This window comes from Monodelphis domestica, chromosome 7 (genome assembly GCF_027887165.1).
Source record: "Monodelphis domestica isolate mMonDom1 chromosome 7, mMonDom1.pri, whole genome shotgun sequence".
Lineage (NCBI taxonomy): Eukaryota > Metazoa > Chordata > Mammalia > Didelphimorphia > Didelphidae > Monodelphis > Monodelphis domestica.
In genome coordinates, this window is record NC_077233.1 from 87,275,990 (window position 1) to 87,297,831 (window position 21,842).

General features: G+C 40.2%; 1 protein-coding gene across 4 annotated transcripts in view; it reads left to right on the forward strand.

The window, feature by feature from the left end:
• Nucleotides 1-21,842, forward strand: part of POC1A (POC1 centriolar protein A) — a 197,258-nt gene that overhangs the window by 34,685 nt on the left and 140,731 nt on the right. For all 4 annotated transcript variants that reach the window (XR_470923.3, XM_007500515.3, XM_007500514.3 and 1 more), the window contains exon 7: nt 7,122-7,255. Coding sequence is in view for 3 of the 4 variants with exons in the window: in XM_007500515.3 (XP_007500577.1) it covers nt 7,122-7,255 (134 nt within the window). In the remaining variant the exon portion in view is untranslated. The remainder of the gene's footprint in view (nt 1-7,121; nt 7,256-21,842) is intronic.

Below are 21,842 nucleotides of genomic sequence, written 5' to 3' on the forward strand. Positions count from 1 at the left end.
GAGACTACTACTATACTATACTTCCAATTCAATGGATCTAGTTTTTTGTCTTCTTTTATAAGCTACTTTGGATTCATCAATAGTGGTTATCTCTAGGACTTTTTGCTAGGCTGTCAGTAAAGCTGCATATTCCCCCAAGTGTTGTTGACTGGCCCTTTATGTCTTATCCCAGACAGAACCTTATGTTAAAAGCTCCATTCATCCAGGCCCCATTTCTACTGGGGCCTGGCTACTCCTGTTGTATGCTGTGGTGGTGGGACATACCAAGTGCTATTTAAAATGTAGATAATAAATGTGTCTTCTTCTTGTTCCACTGGTTAGAATAAAATGACTTTTATAAATGGCTTTTTTGAAGAAAGAAAGTTGTTGATGCCAAGTGGAGAGAAATGTTATCTTTTTGCTTTCTGGTTTTCATCTTATTATTCACTGAGCATTAATTAATTAATTGTCCACTGTGTTGGACACTGTGCTGAGCACTGGGGATAAAAAGATAAAGATGGAACAGTTCCTGCCCTTGTGGAGCCTATATTCTAATAAGGGAGATAATATGCATATATATCAGTACATATAGAATACAAACACAATATGAAATAGTTTAGGAGAGCATTGGTGGACCAGAAATGCTTCATGTAGAAGGTGATATTTGAAAAGAGTTGGAAGAACACTTCCTAGCTGTGTGACCCTGGGCAAAGGTCACATTTAACTCTCATTGCCTAGCCCTTAACGCTCTTCTGCCTTGGAACGAATACCCAGTATTGATTCTGTAAACGCAAAAACTGTAAGGATAATTTTAGTGTTGTGACTTAAAATCTAAATAAGTGGTTGCCATGGGAAATTCCCAAATATGAAAATACCCAAGTCAGCACAAGACTGTCTCCAAGCAAGCTCCAGTCCTCCACTGAATCTCCTGAACTGAGTTCAGAATCTAACTCAATTCAACTCCGAACTGAATTGCCTCAACTGACTTTTTACCCCTTCCTTTTAAAGAAATTTTCTCTTATGTCACCTCCCCTAAATTTTCATGTCTACCAATCACAGTAGATGCTTTTTTCCAGGACTGCCCATTCTTAGTTCTCATCTTCTTTGGTTCTCACCTTCTCTGGTTAGATTATATCTTCTGAGTACTTCATACCTCTTTGTTAAGCTTGCCTTTTGTAAGTTACTTGACCTTTTTGTGATTAATTTAACCATTATAGGTACGTAACACTTTTTTGTATTAGATCTAAAAATAGACCTATCTTAAGGTTCTAGTTTTACTATAAGGTATGAGTTAGGGACTTTCATTGTTCAATCAGGAGTTTACAACTTTATCTTCCCCTAAGGCATTGTCTGAGTAGGGTGGAGTAATTTTAAAAGTTTCCTGATTCCTGATTCTTGTTAGCTCAAGTATCTCCATTGTTACAATAAGGGAATAGCTAAATCAAATCTTTAAAAGTAGAGTCTGAGTAGTTTTTAAGATTCACAATTCTAAGACAAAAATAAGGGTTTTAAAAAAAGCGTTTGAAGAAAACTTTTAATTTCAAGAGGCATAGACAAAGATTCAGCACAATCTAGGCAGAGAGAATAGTTAATACAAAAGCATTTGTGAGAAATGGCAACTAGACTGATATGACTGGGCTGATGGCTCTACCATTGGAGGTGTGTATAATAGGAATGTGTAGGAAGATTGAAAAAGTAGGAAGGGGCCAGGCTGTGAAGAATTTTAAATGGGAAACAGAGGACTTTATTATAGAGGTTATTCCAAAAACCGTAGTGTGGTCTTAAATTGTAAAAAGCTTTAAAAGTACGCTCATACTTTTGGAACACTCTGTATTTGGTTCTGGGCAGCTAGGTGGTACAGTGGGTAGAACATTTGGAATCAGGAAGACTCATCTTCATGAGTTCAAATCTAGTCACAGACAAGTCATTTTGATGTGGGAGAGTTTTGAAGTAAAACCCTGGAATTGGACAGGTGCCCTTGTCAAGAATGACAGATTCTAAAAGTTAGCTTAAAAATAAAAGAGATGTAAGTTAAATGGGATGGCTGAGGGAGACAGTGTGTGCAAGTAGAACACTACTTCCCAGAGGAGATGGAGTTTGGAATATTTATACCCCCCTGACAACAGGGCCTATGTGACTAGAGATGAGATGATGATGGTGTGCTACTGGGTCTCTGGAATCCAAGATGGGTCATGTGGTTATGTCCTATGCCTCAGTTTAGGGGATAATCAGATATCTGGGATATAAAACATGCTTATCTTATCAGAAGCAGCAAACTGGGAGTTGCCTATCTGTGCTCATCAAGAATGAGGAGAGGGGCCAGAGGGGATATTCCTCTCAGCTCCAAGTTACCTTCCCTCAGCACTGCAGATTCCTGCAAGGACAATGAGTTCTTTAGGTACTCTCTAACCTGGGATACTTTCTGGGTTTTTGGGGTGTCTAGGGGATCCTATACCCCCATATCAATTCCACCCCGTTTACCTCATTTCTTCATCCACAAAATGAGCTAGAAAAGGAAATGTCTAACTACTCCAGCATCTTTGTCAAGAAAACTCTAAGATTGAGAGCCAGGCCTAGAGATGGGAGGTCCTAGGTTCAAATCTGGCCTCAGCCACTTCCCAGCTGTGTGACCCTGGGCAAGTCACTTGACCCCCATTGCCTAGCCCTTACCACTCTTCTGCCTTGGAGCCAATACACAGTATTGACTCCAAGACGGAAGGTAAAGGTTTAAAAAAAAAAAGAAAACTCTAAGAGGGTCATGGAGAGTCAGACATGACTGAACAACTAAACACATGCAAAACATATTTGATCCTCAAAGGTAGGTAATAGGGAGCCATCAGATTTTGATTTTGGTCATTTTGTCAGCTGCATGGAAGATGGATTAGAGTGGGGAACAACTTGAGGCAGGGGAACCAATTCTGAGGGTCTTGAGTTAGTCCAGGTGAGACGTGGTGAAGGTGGCCTGAACAAGAAAGGTGCCTATGTGATGAAGCAGAATCAAATGTGGGAGAGATTGTGGGCTAGATTGGATAAGATTTGGCAGCTGATTGGCTGTGTGCAGGGAGAGGGGGTTCTGTGGATCATGCCTTCAGACACATCTCCTGAAATTGCCACCCCTTGGTCTGAGTTCTTATATTCTCATCCTCTGCTAGCTTTCTAGTCTTGTATCTTAATCACCCATGTGTACTCCTCAGTCCTAAGGCATCCTCCTCCTCATGTTCTGTCTCACATGCCACTCCATCTCCAAACTCCCCAGGCATTTTCACTGACTGTCTGTCTACTACACCTGGAATGTCTTTCTTCCTCTTCTGCACCTCTGGGCTTCCTGGCTTCCTTCCAGTCACAACTAAAACCCCACCTTCTGCAAAAAGCCTTTCCCAATCCTAATTGGTAATGCTAATTTCTGTCTTCTGCTGACCTGTCTCCAGTTCACTCTGAACAGAACTTGCTCTTACTCAGTTGTTCATATGTCACCTTCCTGTTAGCCTGGGAGCTTCTTGAGAGCAGAGCTGTTTGTTTTTGCCTCTCCTTATGTCCTCAGTGTTTAGCACAGTGCCTGGCAACATTGTAGCTACTTAATACTGACTAACTAACAGGAATGGTTGTCTTAAGAATTTAGAGTAAAGCTGTCAAACAATTAGGGGTATGTCAGAGAAGACTGGTGAATAAATAGCCTTCCTTTCTTCAGTAAAGAGTGAGAAGTGCTCCTTAAGAGACTGGATTTCAGGGCTGCCATGGGTAGCTTGGGATAGAAATTAAGATTTAGAGTAGCCACTGGTTAGTGGGGTGGAGACTCAATTTTGGGATGAATAAAAAGACTGTCTTGCTGTATTGTGCTCAGGTCCTGATGGTATTAGTTAACATTAAATACATAATGGCCATAGTGACCATGATTATGTGACCTCTTTGGGCTCCATTTCTCCTTTTCTGAAACAGATGGTAGAAATAATTCAAGGTTGGAGTTTGGCAAGTGATAGAACAAGGGATCAAAGGAACTTAAGAGTAGAGGACAAGATGATGTTGAATTTACTAAAGTTTCTGGATTGGGAAGGGAATATAGTATAGTCAAAGAAGGGATAATAGCCTGGGAAAAGTACTACAAGAGGGATGAACTGGAAGGTCAGTTGAGGATGAAAAATAGGTTTAAGAAAAGTGTGGTTTAGGGAAAGATCAAATGATAGGAGGTCATGATTGGATAAAGGAATTTATGAGTTCTTGCTCAGGGAAGGGGTCACTGAATTTGTACATACCATGTGCTATGAAATTTTTCTTTAGAGAAGTATTTCCCAAACTGGGCTCAGAACCCTGCTCTTCTGCCACATGTGAATAGAAAGGAACTCTGAGGGAATTTTGGTGCTAAGAAATGCTGGCAGGGGCAGGGGTGTGGACCACTAACCAAATAATATCCACATTTAACTAGAGGGTAACAACCATGCAAACGCTGGATTTGTGTAGAGGAATCTGTGAAGTTAGGACTCACTCATTCAGCCCTGAGTGTGAAAGAGGTGTAGCTCAGGCCCCTCCAGCCATCTCATACCACTACTTTGCCCTTTCCATTTTCTCCACTGGGTTCTCATTCTACATAAACCATTGTTTTCTTCTACTTCTGCTATTCTTTCTCATACCATTTGTGTGATTCAGAGCCTAGTCCATCCCATTATATCCTATCTTTGTCCTCCCCTTCTGCCATACAAATTTTGTATCTTACATGGAACGTGGATTCCCTTCATACTGTTGAGTATCACAAATTCTTTGTCCTCTTCTTCCTCTATATTGTGTAGGTATTCTCTAATATTACCCAGTGTTTGAAACACACCCTACACCTGTGTTGGTGAACCTAACATACATGTGCTAGAGGGGACTGCTCCCTTCTCCCCCTCCCATGTGTCCGAGGACATTTCTCATATCACCTGTCCCTCTGCCCAGCAGCCCAATGGGAGTGCTTTCTTCCTCATCTGTCTGGGGCAAGGGAGCAGCTCACATGTGGTGTGAGTGCGGTTTGGCTACTTGGTCTCTAAAAGGTTCACCATCACTGCCCTATACCATCCCATTCCAAATTCTTTTCCTGTGTGTCATAGACTCCTGTTGTATTGTGTGAATGAAATGATATGCATTCCTCTCACAGCCCAGAGTCATTTTGATTTCCTCTTTTACATCTGATAGTGCAGTCCTCCTCATACCTAGTTTCAGGACATATATATATTATATATATATATCATTCTCCCTTCACACTGGGCCCCCAATTCCCTTAATTTGCTCCACAATTTTCTGAGCGTTCCTTTAATTTGTGTGCATCATCAGATTTGATATGTTCTAAAACATGGTCAAATTAGTTTGGGAAAGTGATCTAGAGCTGCTTCCTCATGGTGCAGATTGGGAAACTGGGAGGTTGGGAAGGGAAGTGACTTCCTTTAGTTGATGTGGTGAGTCCCTATAGAGCCAGGACTAGAAACCAGGTTTTCTGGATCCCCGCTCTAGCATTCTGTCCACTTTTATTGTACCTTACTGAATTCCATTTACTAGCTCTAGTTTTCCTTTGCTTCTTTCTCATCTTTTTTTACTTTATTTTGAAAAAGATTCTTTTAAGAAGTAGCTAGATGTCACTGTCATTTAACTTTCAATGCTTTCGAGATCAGTCCGTCTTTGGAGGCTCATCACCTTGTTACTAATGACTTGTATTACTTCTGGAGCAGGCTGTTGCAAATGCTCGGCTTACCTCCAGGCACGATTCCTAGCGTTCATAGTGCTTGGTGTGGATTTTAAAGATATAAATAACTCATTATGTAAAGTACTAAATGTTCTCACCATTGAGCATGCTCAGTTACATGTTTTTACATTCCCTAAACACTTAAACTCCAGCAAATTGGCTTAGACAGTGTTCAAGTAACTGTTTTTAGTATATTGGCTTTAGAAAGGATAGTTTCATATCTGCATGTGTCTAACGAATACAGAGAAAGGTCTTCCTGTGGGGTTTCAGTTATATTGGTTTGTAGTGTAGTCTTGTAATGGTGCATGGTCTTGGAACTGAGCTCAAAAAGTCACTTGGATGCCACCAGAATTTCCTTCTAAGTTAGTCCCTTGATTTCTGGCATCACAATAATGGCTTTGAGCCTCATTAGATGCAAGAGAGTGTTACAGTGTTTTGGTTTTTGGTTGACATTTTAATGGAAATTGAATCTTGCCTATATTTTGTGACTATTGATTTCCTCTTGGTCATATATATGTTCATTTTCACAGTTGTCCAAATAGTTCTAATATTTTTGTTTAGTTGTTTTTCCATCAGGTCCTACTCTTTATGTTTTTAAATGATAGCAAAGGCCTCTTTAGGTACTTTTGATTTTGCTGTTTTCAAGTTGGCTAAAGCCAAGTGCCAGTGAGACCATGATAGACTATATTCTCAGTCCTTTTTTGTTCTGTCCTATATACAACTCTAGCTCTGACCAACAGTCATCCATATTCTTGATCACATGGGAGGCAAGGATCAAGATTGATGATATTTCAACACACCTTATCCTGAATTCTGAGCATGCAACTTAAAATTCAGTTCTTTTCTGATGGGTAGGGGTACCATGTTTATACATAAAGGTTACTCTATTTTACTTTTGTTTTTCTCTGAAGTTAACATATAAAACAAAGTGCATCTGATTGACTATGCAGAATGCTGAGTATTTTGTCCATCTCACACTTGATATGATAATAAATAACATCCTAATAGGAGGATAGTTAAAAGAGTTATCTTTGGATTCTCATGTCTTTCTTCCTTTCTTATTCAACCACCTGCCAAGTCCTATTGAGTCTTCTTTTGAATTCTTTTGTATCTGTTCTTTCTTTTTCTTTTCCACTTAGTTTGGATTCTCATTTTTCATTTTAACCTAAATATTTGTGATTGTCATTTCCCGACATTCACACACTCTCTCTAATCTATCCAACTATTCTCCCACATCATATATTCTCATGTCTCTGCTTCAGTGACTAATCACTGTCTTTAGGATCCAGATTGATTTCTTCAGTTTGGCATTCAAGGCCTTCCTCAGCCTGCCCTGAGCTGGTCTCTTCAGGCTTATGGCCTGTTCCTTCTCTGTGTCTACATAGTTCTTTGATTCATAGGGCCAGCTTTCTGACTTGGATTTTCTTCTTCCTAGTGCACAGTGCTGTGGTAAATGCCCTTTCCTTTCACCCATCTGGAAACTACCTGATTACAGCTTCCAATGATTCAACACTGAAGATTCTAGACTTGATGGAAGGCAGGCTGCTATATACTCTTCATGGCCATCTGGTGAGTTCCATAAAGAAACAGTTCAATGTCTGTAGATCCAGGGACTTAAAGAAATGAATCTAGACCTAAAATAATCTCAAGCAGGACACAGCATAGAAAAAACATTTTCTCAGACCATGTTCTTGGTCCTTCTGTTGAATGGCTTGCAGTGGCAGCTTAGAGAGGAAAGGACTAGAGGATCCTTGAGGATGTGGGCTGGAGGCCCCAAGAGGGACTGTAGGTCAGCTATTAGGGTGGGAAGATCTGCTGGGGAGACTGTCTATGAAATAATGAGGTAAATAACTTTTTGCTGACTTTACACAGAAACAACCCACTGGTTCCTGCTTTGTCTTTGTAAGAAATGTTAGGTTGTCTGTGTTTTAGAATGGCTCTAAACCCTGGGAGACTACATCTCCCAGGACTCTCTACCTTAACTTCCTCAGATACCTCCCATTTCTTTTGTGGGAGGTGTCTGAGAAAGTATAAAAGAAGAGAGAAGTGTGGGTTTTGGCACTTTTTGCCCCCAAGAGCTTTGGTCCCTGTGTAGCTGCTGGAGATCAAACTTTCTCTAGCTAGCCCAAAATCTTTTTTTTTAAACCCTAAATAAACCCAGCTAAATATTCTTGAAGTCTAGCCTGATTTTTGTTTTGCTCCATAATCTATCTCTAAAAGGCTCAGCTCAACTTAATTTCCCTACTGGAACTGGGGTGATTCAGCTATGTTCCTTTCCCTATCTTTCCCATCCTCCTCCTCTCTCTTTTTTTTTTTCCCCATAATAACATTTCCAAACAGTACTTTGAAAGTCATGTAGCCTAGTGGTTGAAGCACTGATAGTGAAGGCAGAAAGACTGGTCTGGTGAGAGAATTGTGGTTATCAGTCTTTATCTGTAAAATGGGGATAATCCCTGTAGACCTTGCTTCACATAATTGTAGTACGACTAACATGAAGGAAGCCATGTGAAGTGCTTGGCAATCTTGAAAGGCTGTGGTAGTGATGGGGGTGGGGTGGGGGTCAACTAGGTTGTGAGGAGTGATATTCCTCTTTTAATATCCTTGGAGAATATTCAGCAGATTCAATTCTGTCTTTGCTACTGTCTCCAAAGCTTTATTGATATCTTGCTCTAAACAGCTATAATCCTTATTATTTTGTCTTTTCTGTTTCCATTTTCTGGGAGAATAGAAATCCATGCTTTTTGGAAGTGGTAACAGCACATGCCACTTTGGGGCTTGGGTAGCAAATCATTCAGAAGTCTTTTTTCCAACTTTCATTTTTTTTGTTGCTCTTTGCCAAATTATCTCTGAAGTTGAACTCTTAAGAGTTACTTCCTGCTCTTTGAGGGCTTCCAGGCTGTTCATCCAAAGCACCTTCTGACTAGGGACTTTCCAGAAGAGCCAAGATGACTAAGGCAGTCTGTTTTTATTTTTATTTTTTAAACTCTTACCTTCTGTTTTAGTATCAGAGAGAACAACAACAAGGATTAGGCAGTTGGGGTTAAGTGACTTACTTGCCCAGGGTCACATAGCTCAGATATGTCTAAGGCCAGATTTGAACCCAGGTCCTATTGATTCTAGGCATGGTGCTCTAGGCACTGAGGTAACTAGCTGCTCTTCCAAGGCATATTGTTGGTCAATGGCAAAGTATTTAATTTGGGTTTTGGAAGATTTGTTGCCTGGTAGATTCGCCCCCCACAGAAGGGATTTCCTGAGCAGGTAGAATGTCTATCTCCATGTCTTTGTTTCCATGTGCTAATATATATAGTCTAGTGGAATAAAACCATTGGTTTTAGAGTCAGGAGTCCTAGGTTCAAGTTTGGGGGCCATCACTCACTAGTTTTGAAGCCAAGTTAAAAAAGAAAACAAAACTGACTGATAGAGCAAGTAATAAATCAAGAGACAAAGAAAGATTTCACAGAAGCTTTTTGAGGGTTTTCTCACCACTTTCGTGGTCGCCATAAACTGTAATAATTAAAATGGTTGAAGGCCATAAACTGTAAGTGATTAAAATAGTGGAAGATTTAAATTGTAGTAGATATAAGAGTGGATGAGTAAATTGTGACCGCAGAAAATATGTTTTTACTACAGTGTCTTGTTTTTAAATCAAATATAAGGTGGTCGCCAGGGAAATATTCCTAATTATGAATATACCCAAGTCAACTGGGTTTTATAGAGATTTTAATTAATTAATACAATGAGGAATTAAAGAAAGAGAGAAAGAGTAAGAAAGGAATAAGTATGAAGGGCCTTAAGCCAACATGGCCTAGACCCGAGTCTTAAGAGAAAGATCAGTCAGTCCTTAGTCACTCACTAAGAAGATCTGTTCAAGCAAGGATTCAGACACCAGTTCAGCCAGCCATCAGACTCTCTTCAGAGCCTCCTTAGAGACTCTTCTTCTCAACAGCCTCCTTAGAGACTGTTTTTTTCTTAAGAGCCTGTCATCTCCTTATATAGGGAATTTTCTCCTATGTCACCTCCCCTAAGTTCTTCCATCTACCAATCACAGTAGATGTTTTTCAAAGGACAGACCATTCTTAGTCAACACCTAAGAAGGTGTAAATTTTTGAGTAATTCACACCAGGAAAGCTCTGAGTAAGTTTCTCAGCTCTTTGTTCCTTGTAAATTCACAAGTTTCTTGACCTTTATAGGTACTTATCTTAAGAACTTTTTGCCTTATTATAAGTATGGGTTTAAGTACTTTTCATTGTTCAGAAAAGAGTTTACAACTTTATCTTCCCCTAGGGCAGACTTAAGTAGGTGAAGTAGAGTTCTCACATTCCTGATCTAAGTAGAGTTCACTGCCCAAATGGAGAATGGTCTTAATCCAATCTTATGAAGTAGTGTCTGGGAATTTTTAAGGTTCACTGTGGCCATGAAGGCAACAGTCAGCTTCTTGCTGCCTCTGTTAAATGTGCTGGGATCTTCTGGAGGCTAGAGCCTGTCTCATACATACCATCTGCTGAACTTTCCCCTGCTCTGGCTAGGCTATTTTCCACTGACCTGTGAATTTCAAAACTACTCCACCCTATTCAGACCATTCTTTAGAAGATTTAGCTATTTCCTGATCAATAACAATAGAGATACTTGGAATAACAGAACCAGGTCTTGGAAACTACATTCCCCGTATTTTTTTTTTTACCAGCTGATAGAAATGACGATTACCAGGATGATGAGCGGTTTGCTCCAAGGCTAGAGTTTGCTGGGCAGGCGGGTGGGTCACCAGGTGATTGAGATCTGGGTCAAACAGGTCCGGAAGTTGGGAACAGGAGCTGAGCCGGCCGGGCGTGAAGGGAGGGCAGGTGAGTTGAGCGATATTGAATCAAGAAAGTCCGAAGTAGCTGGCTGCAGGTCAGAGTTGATCAAGACAGTTTTCTAAAAAAACATCTTGGAGAAACAAAAACAAACAAAAAACAAACTTAAAACAAACAAACTAGGCACTAGCTATTAAAGACTGAACTTAGTTACAGTAGACAAAAGATCAGAAGATTGAGGGTATTTTGTTTTCCCGATGTAGTTAGCCAAAACTGTAGCATTTAAAATTAATCCTCAAATTATTGTAATCCTTAAGTTGATTATGTTTTCATGATCCTTTGGGGAAAATCTTTTTCCCAAATGCTCAAAAGGGGAAATGTAGAAATGGAGATTTGAACCCTGGACTTCAATCCCCAGAAGTTCTTGCTCTAGTTCCCAAGATGCCCTCTAAACTCCCTGAATCTCCCTGAGTGCGAGATCAAAATTTCTATTTAAATTGGCTGTAAAGCCTACTGGTCCCTCTTCCTACTTCCGCTTTTTAGTACACGTGGCTCTCTACCAAGCAGGCAAGATGTGAGTGGTTGTGAATGGGCTCTCTGGGCCTAGACACGTGCTTTCTTATTTTGTATTTTTTTAAATTCTTAATCTTTAGTAAACCTCTAAAAAAATAATACTTCTAGCAGAGAAACTAATTTTAACTGCTACAGACCCTTGAAGATAGTAGGACAGCCTTCTGTGACCTCTGATGGCCATTTACTTATGTGTAGAAAAGAAATATACATGAAAAAGGGACTTGGAATCCACATTTTTTATATTCCTGTGTAAGGCTATCTATGTAACTTATGGCAGCTTTGGCCTTTACTGAGGGACAGTTATTTCCTTCAAGCATTTCCTCTTATTTGTGGCAATTATTGGTCAACCTTCCTTTTCAAAGAGGACCATTGACATCATGGATTGATGTCTTATCTTGTTTGTGAATTGAATCTAACTAAGCGAGGCAGACTTGGTCAGTCATCAACCTCACTCTCCCAGAGTCATCAAACTCCAGTGGCAAGACAAAAGTCAGGAAGACTGGTGATGCCTTGAAATTCAGTGGTGCCTTCTATGTCTGCCTTCATGGCCATTGGAACAAATTGTTCTCATCTGCTTCTATGCTTGGGGTAGACATCCTTTTAACTCACGGATAGGTTTGAGGCCTGTGGACTGTGCCAGTATGGAATAGTGGAAAGAGCACTACACCAATCCCAACTCTTCTCCACACTGGCTATGTGATTTTAGATAAGACACTTAGCTTGGCTCGGCCTCAGTTTCCTTTTCCATAAAATGGAGGTCATCAGATTTGTACTGCTAGTTTCATATGGTGCTTTGTTAACTGGAATGATAGAAAGTCAGTCTACAAACCTTTATTAAGCATTTGCCTTGTGCCAGGTATAAAGATTAAAATTTAGGAAACTGAGGCAGGTAGAAATTAGTTTCTCTCTGCAAGGAGTATTATATTTTTATGAGGTTTATTAAAGGTTAAGGATTAAAGAAAATACAGAATAAGAAAACACATGCCTAGGCCGGAGAGGCCTAGACAAGATAACCTCACATCATGAAAGAGACGTGTCTGCTCCAAAATGGAAGTCCAAAAGAGACCGAGCCTATTCACAACCAGGTTTAAATACCCCATCTCGTTCTCGGCCCAGGTGAGGTTTTCAGTGAGATTACAAAGCATTCTGGGGAAGTGGAGCAAGGAATTCTGGGGATTGAAGTCCTGGATTCGAGTCTATTTTTTACACAGGTACTGTGCTAAACATTGAGGATACAAAAAGACACAAACAAAATGAGCCCTTGCTCTCAAGGAGCACACAGTCTAATGGGAGAGACAACATGCAAATAACTCTGTACAAACAAGTTTTTTACAGAGTAAATTGGAGATGGTTCAACAGAGAATATACTAGGATTAAGGGGGGATCAGGAAAGGCTTCTTGGAGAAGGCAGGATTTTAGTTGGGACTTCAAGAAAGCAATGGAGCAAAGATGAGGAGGGAGAGCATTTCAGGCCTGGGGGATACCTAGATTCTGGAGATGTAGTGGTTTGTGAGAGGAACATCAAGGAGGATGCTGTCACTCTGTCCCAGTAAGATGTAAGGATCCTGGAAAGGTAGGAAGAGATCAAGTTTGAAGAGTTCTATATTTGATTCTGCAGGTACTATGGAGCCACTGGAGTTTATTGAATGGAGTGGGGTGACATTGCCACCGCTGTGCTCTAAAAGGAAGGTCAGGTTGACAGCTGTGTGGAGTTGGGGAAAGACCAACCAACAGTCTGTTGCCACACTAGGTGTGAGAAGATGAGAATCTGGATCAGGGAGGTGCCAGTGTCAGAGGAGAAGGGCAGAGAAGGGATGTTTTGAAGGTTAGCTATGGGGAGGGATGACTGAGGAGGTGAAGATACTTTGTGGTGAGTTTGGGGGACTGGGAAGATTGTGGTGCCTCTGATGGTAATGGGGACATTCAGAAGGGGGAAGCCCTGTGAGTTCAGTTTTGAACATGCTGAATTTATAACGTCTGAGGATCACCCAGCTTGAGATGTCTAGTAGGCTGACAGTGTGCGACTGTAGATTAGGAGAAAGGTTAGGGCTGAGTGATCATATCTGAGAACCCTCTGCACAGAGATGATTGTGTGAGTGTATGGGAATTGATGAGCTGAACAAGTAAAATAGTTGAGAGCTGGGAGAATAACAGAGGGCCTGGTCAGAGCCTTGGGAGATCCCCACTGCTAGTGGGAGTGAGCTGGATGAAGAGCCAGCAAAGGAGACTGAGAAGGAGCAGTCAGACAGGTAGGAAGGCGTGTCATGAAACCCTAGAATTACTTGGATTTGAAGATAGAGGACATGAGTTAAAGTCCTTGTTCTCTTTTCCAGCTGTGGTCAAGTCACTTAATCTCTCTGGGTGTTGGTTTCCTCATCTTGGAAAGGAAAGGAAGGGAAAAGAAAGGAAACAAACATTTATAGAGCACCTACTGTGTGCCAGGCATTGTGCTAAGCACTTTCGTGCGTTAGTCCTCACAACAATCTGGGGAGGTAGATGTTGTTATTATCTTCATTTTATAGTTGAAAAAACTGAGGCAAACGGGGTTAAATGACTTGCTCAGGGTCTCACAGTTAGTAAATGTGTGAGGCCACATTTGACCTTGGGTCTTTGTGACTCCAGACTTGATGCTCTATCCACTTTACAACCTGGCTGCCTATTTGAAATAAAGGGACTAGATGACCTCAGTGATCCCTTGCAGCTCTGAATCTGTGATTCCATATAAAGGTGAGCTATTATTATGATCATACCTTTGCTTTGGAAGCTAATTGTGCTAAAAATAATGTGGCATGCCAACATGTGAACTAAGGAACAGGCATGGCCCTATTCCAATTGAGAAAAAAAATCTCAAACTACTTACAAACCAGATCAATTAGGTTGCAATTATTTGAATCACAAAAGGTTTCTTACCCCTTATAGCTTTCCTTTAAATAGAACACTGCCATAATGCTTTTAGAATTTCTCAATTCTCCTCGGCCCCCTGTTCTTTATAAACACCTGGATTACATAAATTTGAGATACAGGGGGCCTTTCTTTGAAAAGCAGAAAAGAAATCTGGAACAAGATCTGTTGCAAGAGGTTGGCAAACACTGGAAAGTGCCCCCTTCAAATAAGTGGGGAAAAAATTTTTTTTAACTCTTACTTTTCATCTTAGAATTAATACTGTGTTTTCATTCTAAGGCAGAATTGCTGTAAAGGCTAGGCAATGGGGGTCAAGTGACTTGTCTAGGGTCACATAGCTAGGAAATGTCTTAGGTGAAATTTGAACCCAGGACCTCTCATCTCCAGGCCTAGCCCTCTTGTCAACTGAACCACCTAGTTGCCCCTCTAGACACCTTTGTTCCCACTCCAGGCTTTTTCTCTGCCCATTCCCGCATGCCTGGAATGTTCTCCCTCCTTATCTCTACCTCTTGACTTCTCTCAAATTCCAGCTAAAATCTCACCTCTTCTGAGAAGCCTTTCCCCATTACTCTTAATCCTGGGGCCTTGTCTGTAAAGTATTTTCCCTTTACCCTGTATATATTTTGTTTGTCCCAAGTTGTTTGCAGCTTGCCTCCCCAATAAGACTGTGACTCCTTGAGAACCAAGAGTGCTTTTTTATTCTTCCTTTGTATCCTCCATGCTTTTGGCACTTTAATGAATGCTTGTGGACGTTTCTTAAATTCCCAACTTCTGACATGTAGCTGTGTGACCCTGGGCAAGTCACTTAACCCTATTTGCCTCAGATTCCTCATCTGTAAAATGAGCTGGAGAAGCAAATGCCAAACTCCTCCAGTATCTTTGCCAAGGAAAAAAACCAAATAGAATCACAGAGTCAGATACTACTAAACAAAACAAGAAACAGCCCCTGAAATGTCTTCGTCTCCAGGGAGCCACAACGGTGGTAGAGCAGTGATTATTTCTTGCATCTGTGATGCTGTTTCACTGTTACTCTGCTGGCTGCTCTTTTCTGTTTTAGGGTGTGTTTTATTGATATTGTTCTTTTCACATGCTGATCTTATCTGTGCTCATATTATTATAGACTTTCTTTGGGTGTGAGCACTCAGGACAGAGAATACAGTCTACTTAATAATTTTTTTTAAAAAAAACCTTGCCTTTTGTCTTAGAATTGATACTAAGTATCTGTTCCAAGGCAGAAGAATGATAAGGCTAGACATTGGAAGTTAGGTGACTTACCCAGGGTCACTTAGATAGGAAGTACCAGTTTTGAACCTGGGACCTCCCATCTCCAGGGCTGACTTTCTATCCACCAAGCCACACAGTTGCCCCTTGAGTGAAATTTTTGAAGGAGAGTTTTGTATCATTTTTCCTTGTGTGATAACCAACTTATATAGCACAGAAATTGAAGTTGAAAGGGACTTCTGTAGCCGTCTTCTTCCACACAACCAGTAAATGTCAGGAAGCCCGTGCTTGAAGCTCTTCTTGGAGGGGGCCACCATTTCCCGTAGTAGTCGTTCCCCTGTGATTCGTCGAGAAGAATATTCTTCTCCAATGAATCACTTTACCTAACTAAACTTATTCTGTAATTCTATACTGCAAACAGGGAGAGTTAAAGAGAGGAAGAAAGAAAGAAAGAAAACATCTCGCAAAATTCAAGTCACATATTACAGTTACAGATATTTCAGTTACAAACATTTCCAATTACATGCAGTGGTTCAGAAGTTGACATCACACTTGAATTTGCTTCTTTTTGACAGTGCTGCTTGTTTTGCCTCCTCAACCCCATGCTAAGTAAGTTTAATTCCTCTGTTACATAAAATATTTGAATGTAGTGCTTAGAGGTGCCTTTTGAACTGGTTCCTCCCCTATCATCTTCAAAGTGCTAAAGTCTCTTCTCTTTTAAAAACTTTCACTAGACCCTAATATCTTTTCAAGTTGTTGTTTTCTTTCTGTTCCCTTTCTCAGCCAAATACCTTGGAAAAGTTTACACTGGCTTGCTTCATTTCGCATTCCCCCTTTGGCTCTTTGCATTCTAGTTCTTGGTTTTATTTCTCATGTATCCAAATTTACCAATGATTTCTCCATTGACACATCTGATGGTCTTTATTCAGTCCGTGTCTTCCTTGACTTTTGCTGCATTTGACCCTGTTGACTGTCTTCTCTGTCCTCCTGGATATGTCTTTCTCCTCTTTGGGTTTTTGTAACCTTCTTCGTTCATCTCCTAAATGACTGCTTTTAGTCTGCTTTGTTGACTCCTCATCCACATCCTAACCCCCAACTGTGAATGTTCCCCAAGAGTCTGTCCTGGGCTGCCTTCTTTTCTCCCTCTACAGTTTCTGTGTTGGTAACCCCACCAGTTCCCATGGTTTGAATCATAATCTCTATTCGATGATTCTCCAGGTCTTTACATCCATCCTCAGTCTCTTTTCTCAGCTTCAGCCCTGCATCACTAGTTGCCAATTGGACATTTTAAACTTGATGTCTCAAATGCAGGTAGGTGACCCCATAAGGCACAGAATGCTAAATATGAGCCAGGAAGACTAGAGTTTAAATTTGACCTCAGACACTTACTTTGGTTGGGCAAATCACTTAACTTTTGTTTTGTTTGCCTCAGTGTCTTGATCTGTCAAACGAAGATAATAATACCTGCCTTCCCAGGTCAGGAGGATAAAATGAGGTAATATTGTAAAGCACTTTGCAAATCTTTAAGTAGTATATAGATGTTAGCTATTATTATTGCTATCTAAAAGTCAACAAATCGAAAACTAAATTTAATTATTTTTCCCTCTAAACTCTCCTGTCTTCAAATTTCCCCATTTCTATCAAAGATACCAATATCCTCTTAGTATTTCAGGTTCACGGTCTTAGGATGCTCCTGGATTCCTTACTCTCATCCCATATATCCTGTCAATTGCTAAATCTTACTTTTCACAGTATCTACACTTGACCCTTTCTTTCTCCTCTCACAGTTGCCTCCTTAGTTAGACTCTTCTTGCCTAGATTATTATAAGTTTCCTAAGTATTCTCCCTCACCCCAGTCTCTTGCCCATCCTACATGCGGCTACCAGAGTCATTTTCTTTTGAGCTATTAAAGTCCTCTTTTTAACAAAGCTTGTGCAACCTGGTACCAACTTTGCTTTCCAGCCTCCTAGGACATTATTCACATTCTATGTCCTAGCCAAATTATCCCTCAAACTGACCTTCTGTGTGTTTCTCACTCCTGAAACTTTGCTTTATGTCTCAGTACTTCTGCACTGGACAAAGGAGCAGCTCAGGCATTCCTTTCATAGTGAAGCCTTTCCTAGTCCTTCAAATGATAGTGCTATCCATCCCAGATTAGCTTCTATTTAACTACTTTCTCTGTGTATTTATTTAGTAACTTTTTATTTATGCTCTCTATTTTTATATGTCCTTGTTATATTTCCCTATGAAAATGGAAACTTATTGCTAGTAGAGAGTTTTATTCTCTCTGCTGACATCTCCAGGGCTTACCACAGCACCTGGTGAAAGTTCCTGTATGAAATGATGTTGATTGATTCATCTCCCCTGAGGCTTCTTTTCTTCAGGATGAGCATCCACAGTGCCTTCAAATGCAGTATAAACCCATTACTATCCTCACTGCCCTCCTGAAAATTCTGTTTTATTTATGAACTTCCTAAACCATGGATGTTACTGAGTACTCAACATGCTATTTCAGATTTGGTCTGATAATGGCAGAATTTGGTGGGGACCATGACCAATTCCTGGAAACTGTTGTTCTCTTAATGAAGCTGAAGACTACATTCTTTTTCTGGCTATTTTAGTACTTCATTGCAGTTTTCTAAACCCTGCCTTCTGTACCCCTCTCCAATATCTTTTTAGGCAAATTGCTGCCTAACCTTATATTGCACTTATGAAATTTGACATTTACTCCTATTAAATTTCACTTTCAATTCAGCCCAACCTCTACCTTGCTTTCTCTGTCACAGAGTGTGTGTTTAGAGAGTCAGCCTCAAAACCAGGAAAATCTAGGATCAGTTACCTCTTGACACTTGCAGGGAAAGGAATAATCTGCATTGGTAGAGGAGATTGACTCGCCTAGTGATCTTTATCAGAAGTGTCAAAATCACCACCTGAAACAGTTGTGGTAACAGATTAAAAGGTAATTGGGCAATGTTTAACCAAATAAATAAAAATACAATAAACCACAGATATTGTTAAATTTTTTTTGAGATATTGTTAATTTTAAGTCAGTATGTAGCAGGGATCTATTTCTATTTGAATTTAACATCATTGAAATTACAAGTATAGACCCTTATCCCACATACTGTTAACTTGATTCTTTATGAGATAGTACTGTCTCTACTCATTTATCATCCTTCTTTGTAAAATTTTTCTGATAAGTTTACATTGTAAGTTGGTTTTTCTTTCGGCACCATCTTTCTCTTCTAGGCACGTGAATCAAGGATATTTCATTTAGACTACCAACAACCAAATTAAAATTTATAGAAGGTTGAAAAAGTGTGATTCTTACCATTTCTCTCTCTATTCACTTTGCCTCTATCATTGCAAAAGTAGAAGGGGCTAGGGCTAAGGGCCACTCTGGGTGGGTTTTTTGTTGCTATTGTTGTTTGGGGATTATCAAGTCACTGGTTAAAGGACCAAGAATAGATCTTGGGTACTACAGTGGACATTTCTTATCAAGTTGACATCAAACTAGTAATGAAGACTCTTAGAGTCTAGATGTTCAACTAGCCATTATGATCCATCTAATTATATAGTCTTCTGTATAATTTTTCCATTTTTTTCCCTATAAGAATTATGTTATGCTCTGTCAAATGCTTTGCTAAAATCTAGGAAAACTATACCAGTAACACTTACCAGATCTACCAGTTTAGTGACCAACAATAAAGGAAACAAGTTTTGGCAGTTAAGATCTGTTCTTCCTCTCATGTGAATGGATCTTCTCCCCCCCCCCCCCTTCACCCTCCCTTCCCCCACATTCACTAAACTTCTCTGCTATTGTAGAAATTTTCCAGGAATTGAAGTTAAGCTTATCATTTGGAGACTCTTTATTTTGCCCATTTTTTGAAAATTGGGACATTTGCCCTTTTCAGACTGTGATCATCTCCTGTTCTCTAAGATCTTTTAGAAATTACTGACAATAACTTGGCAAACTTATTCTCTGAAGAAGTAAAAAAAAAAAGGAAAGTTCCCAATGACCTCCTGGGGGATTTAGCGAACCAGAGACCTAGGAACTGGATGATTTAGGAGCCTGAGAAAGTAATCAAAAGGAACATAAAGCCATAGAATCCTTGTTCCAGACTTGAAAGGGATGGATCTCACCTGCCATTCAGTTCAACCTCCTAATTTTCCTGATAATGGAGTGAAGAACAGGGGCCTTAGTGACTTAACTAAAGTTCCCTGAGGGAACTTTGTATTAGAGGTAGGATCTGAATGAAGATCTTTTGGCTCCAGAATAGTGAAGGATCTTTGTGAACCCCTTATCTTAATCATTAGAAATGGCTTAAACACAGAAATTTTTAGCACCTTTGCCTCTTTTGCTGCTATCACTGTAGAAATGGAAGGCCTTACCTGCCGGGGCTGGGGCTCTGGTAGGTTTTCAGGTTGCCTTCTTCACAGTGATATGAGGGAGGAGAAAAATGAAGTGTAATGAGAATGTAGCTTGCCCAAGGTCACATAACACTGGTAAGTGTGGGAATTGGATTTGAACCCACAATGGACTTTAATTCTAGTATCTTTTTCCTTGCTACTGTTCTACTTTTGTGTAACCCAAATGAGAAGCATTGGGGATGTATTGGAAACTATTTCTGTTTTTTTGTAGTTCTTACTTTTTCCTAAGGTCATGGTTGAATTTGGTTTGACATATTTTGCGGAGGACATCATACCCTGACTGTTTGACAAGACCCCAGAAAGAGGGCCCCCTGCTGATCTCCCTTTGTGACTTCTTTCCCCCAATTTTCCCCACCAGTGGACTTATGATTATTATTCTCTCCCCAATACAGGAGAAATAACACTTACAGGTATCAATAAATATATGCCCTACTTTAAACCCCATGGGTTATTACCCCAAAAAGAATGCAATTACAGAATAAAAGTCCAACGATTACTTCCCATGACCCCTTCTTTCTCAAGCACAAGATATGCTCCAAGACCCTACAATATAATGAATCTTGTCCTACAGTTACCACACTTGAATGAATTTGTTGGAACAGAAGCCAAGCTGTGTCGCTAGGCCCTTCAAAGTAACACAAGAAAAACAGAACTTATAAATTGAGAAAAACTCCCAAATTGGTCTGCCTAAAGTCCTCACACCTAGATAGGAATATGTTTTGTTGTTCATCTCCCAAGCAATTATGATGGATAATGAAAGCTGACCAAAAGCACAATGATCCTCTCAGCAGGTCAAGGGGTACTAACCTACAAATGGCTTTATTCACATCAATCATATCTAGCACAGTGTTGTTGAAACCTAGTAAATGATCACAGAATTCTTTGTTGTAGTAACATCACAAGAGTGTTGTTTATGTGACTTGATAATATCTAGTCAAACAATACAATGTCACATACTTAGAGAATTGATTATGGGTGTGTACCAAAAACCTATATAATAAACGTACCATGATACCATGGCAGTGCACTGTGTGTAATGCCTGTGTACATGGACTGAATGCATGGTGTATCTCATCCCATTTATCTGACTGTGATGCCACATCTGGGCAGGCAACCCTGGTCCTCAAAGAGGCCACTGGATGGACCTCAAGAATATTTCATGCAGTGTCCTATGGCTTATCTGAATAACTATGAGCGCAGATTGTACAATGAAGGCTAGAGCATATGAACTCTAAAGCGAAGAGCAGCTTGACTCTCCAATTCCTGGGCTCTGAGGCTCTGGCCTTTGCCAGCTTAGTATTGCAAATGACTTTTGTCTTTTTTCTCTCTACTGCCTCAAAACCACAACTACTTTTTGTTCTTTAAGAAAAAGAAAAGACAGATTGCTACTAAGATTGGTCATGGCACTTTGAGCTAGTTTTGAATAGGCTTGGTATTGGTATTTATTGCTGGCAGCAGTTAAAAGTTTTTCATTCCCTAGAGGGGTTCCTGAAATAGTCAGCTATGACTCATTGTTTGGGTAGCTGCTGCTTTGAGAAGGATTGTTATGGATGAGGAGGAATTGTTATGTGGAGAGAGAGGGGAATTATGATATTGATAGAGAGAGAGAACTATCTATCTCCTCCCAGTCTAGCATTTTTTTTTTGTGTTCATAATGACGGATGCTCAAGATGAGGATGGTGGGGAGGAGGTTAGGGAATTTCTGGTACATACAATTTGGAGGAAATTAAATCAGCTAAGTGGCACAGTGGATGAAGTCAGCAAATTGTGAATTTAAATCCTATCTCAGTCATGTATGACTGGGGCAAATCACTTCTCCCAACCTCAGTTTTCCTTTTTTATAAAATGGAAGGGGCCGGGGAGGGCAGTGCAGATAGATGACACAGTGGATAGAGCACAAGGGAGTCGGGCAGGACCTGGCTTAAGTCTGGCCTCAGACACTTCCTACTTGGGCAAGTCATTTATCTCTGTTTGCCTAGCCCTTGCTCCTCTCTTTTAGAGTTGTTTCTAAGAATGCACAGTTTAAAAAGAAAATGAAAAGATTTAACTCAGTGACCTATAAAGTCTCTAAATCTATCATCTTATAAGTATTTTCATGCCGAAAAATTGTCATATGTAATAAGCATTTTTGATACATAGTTTTATAGGGAAAAAATATCACTAACACCAGAATGTTCCCACAGAGCACCAAGGCTTCCTTAGACTACAGTCTGGGAAATGCTGATGTGGGAGATTGG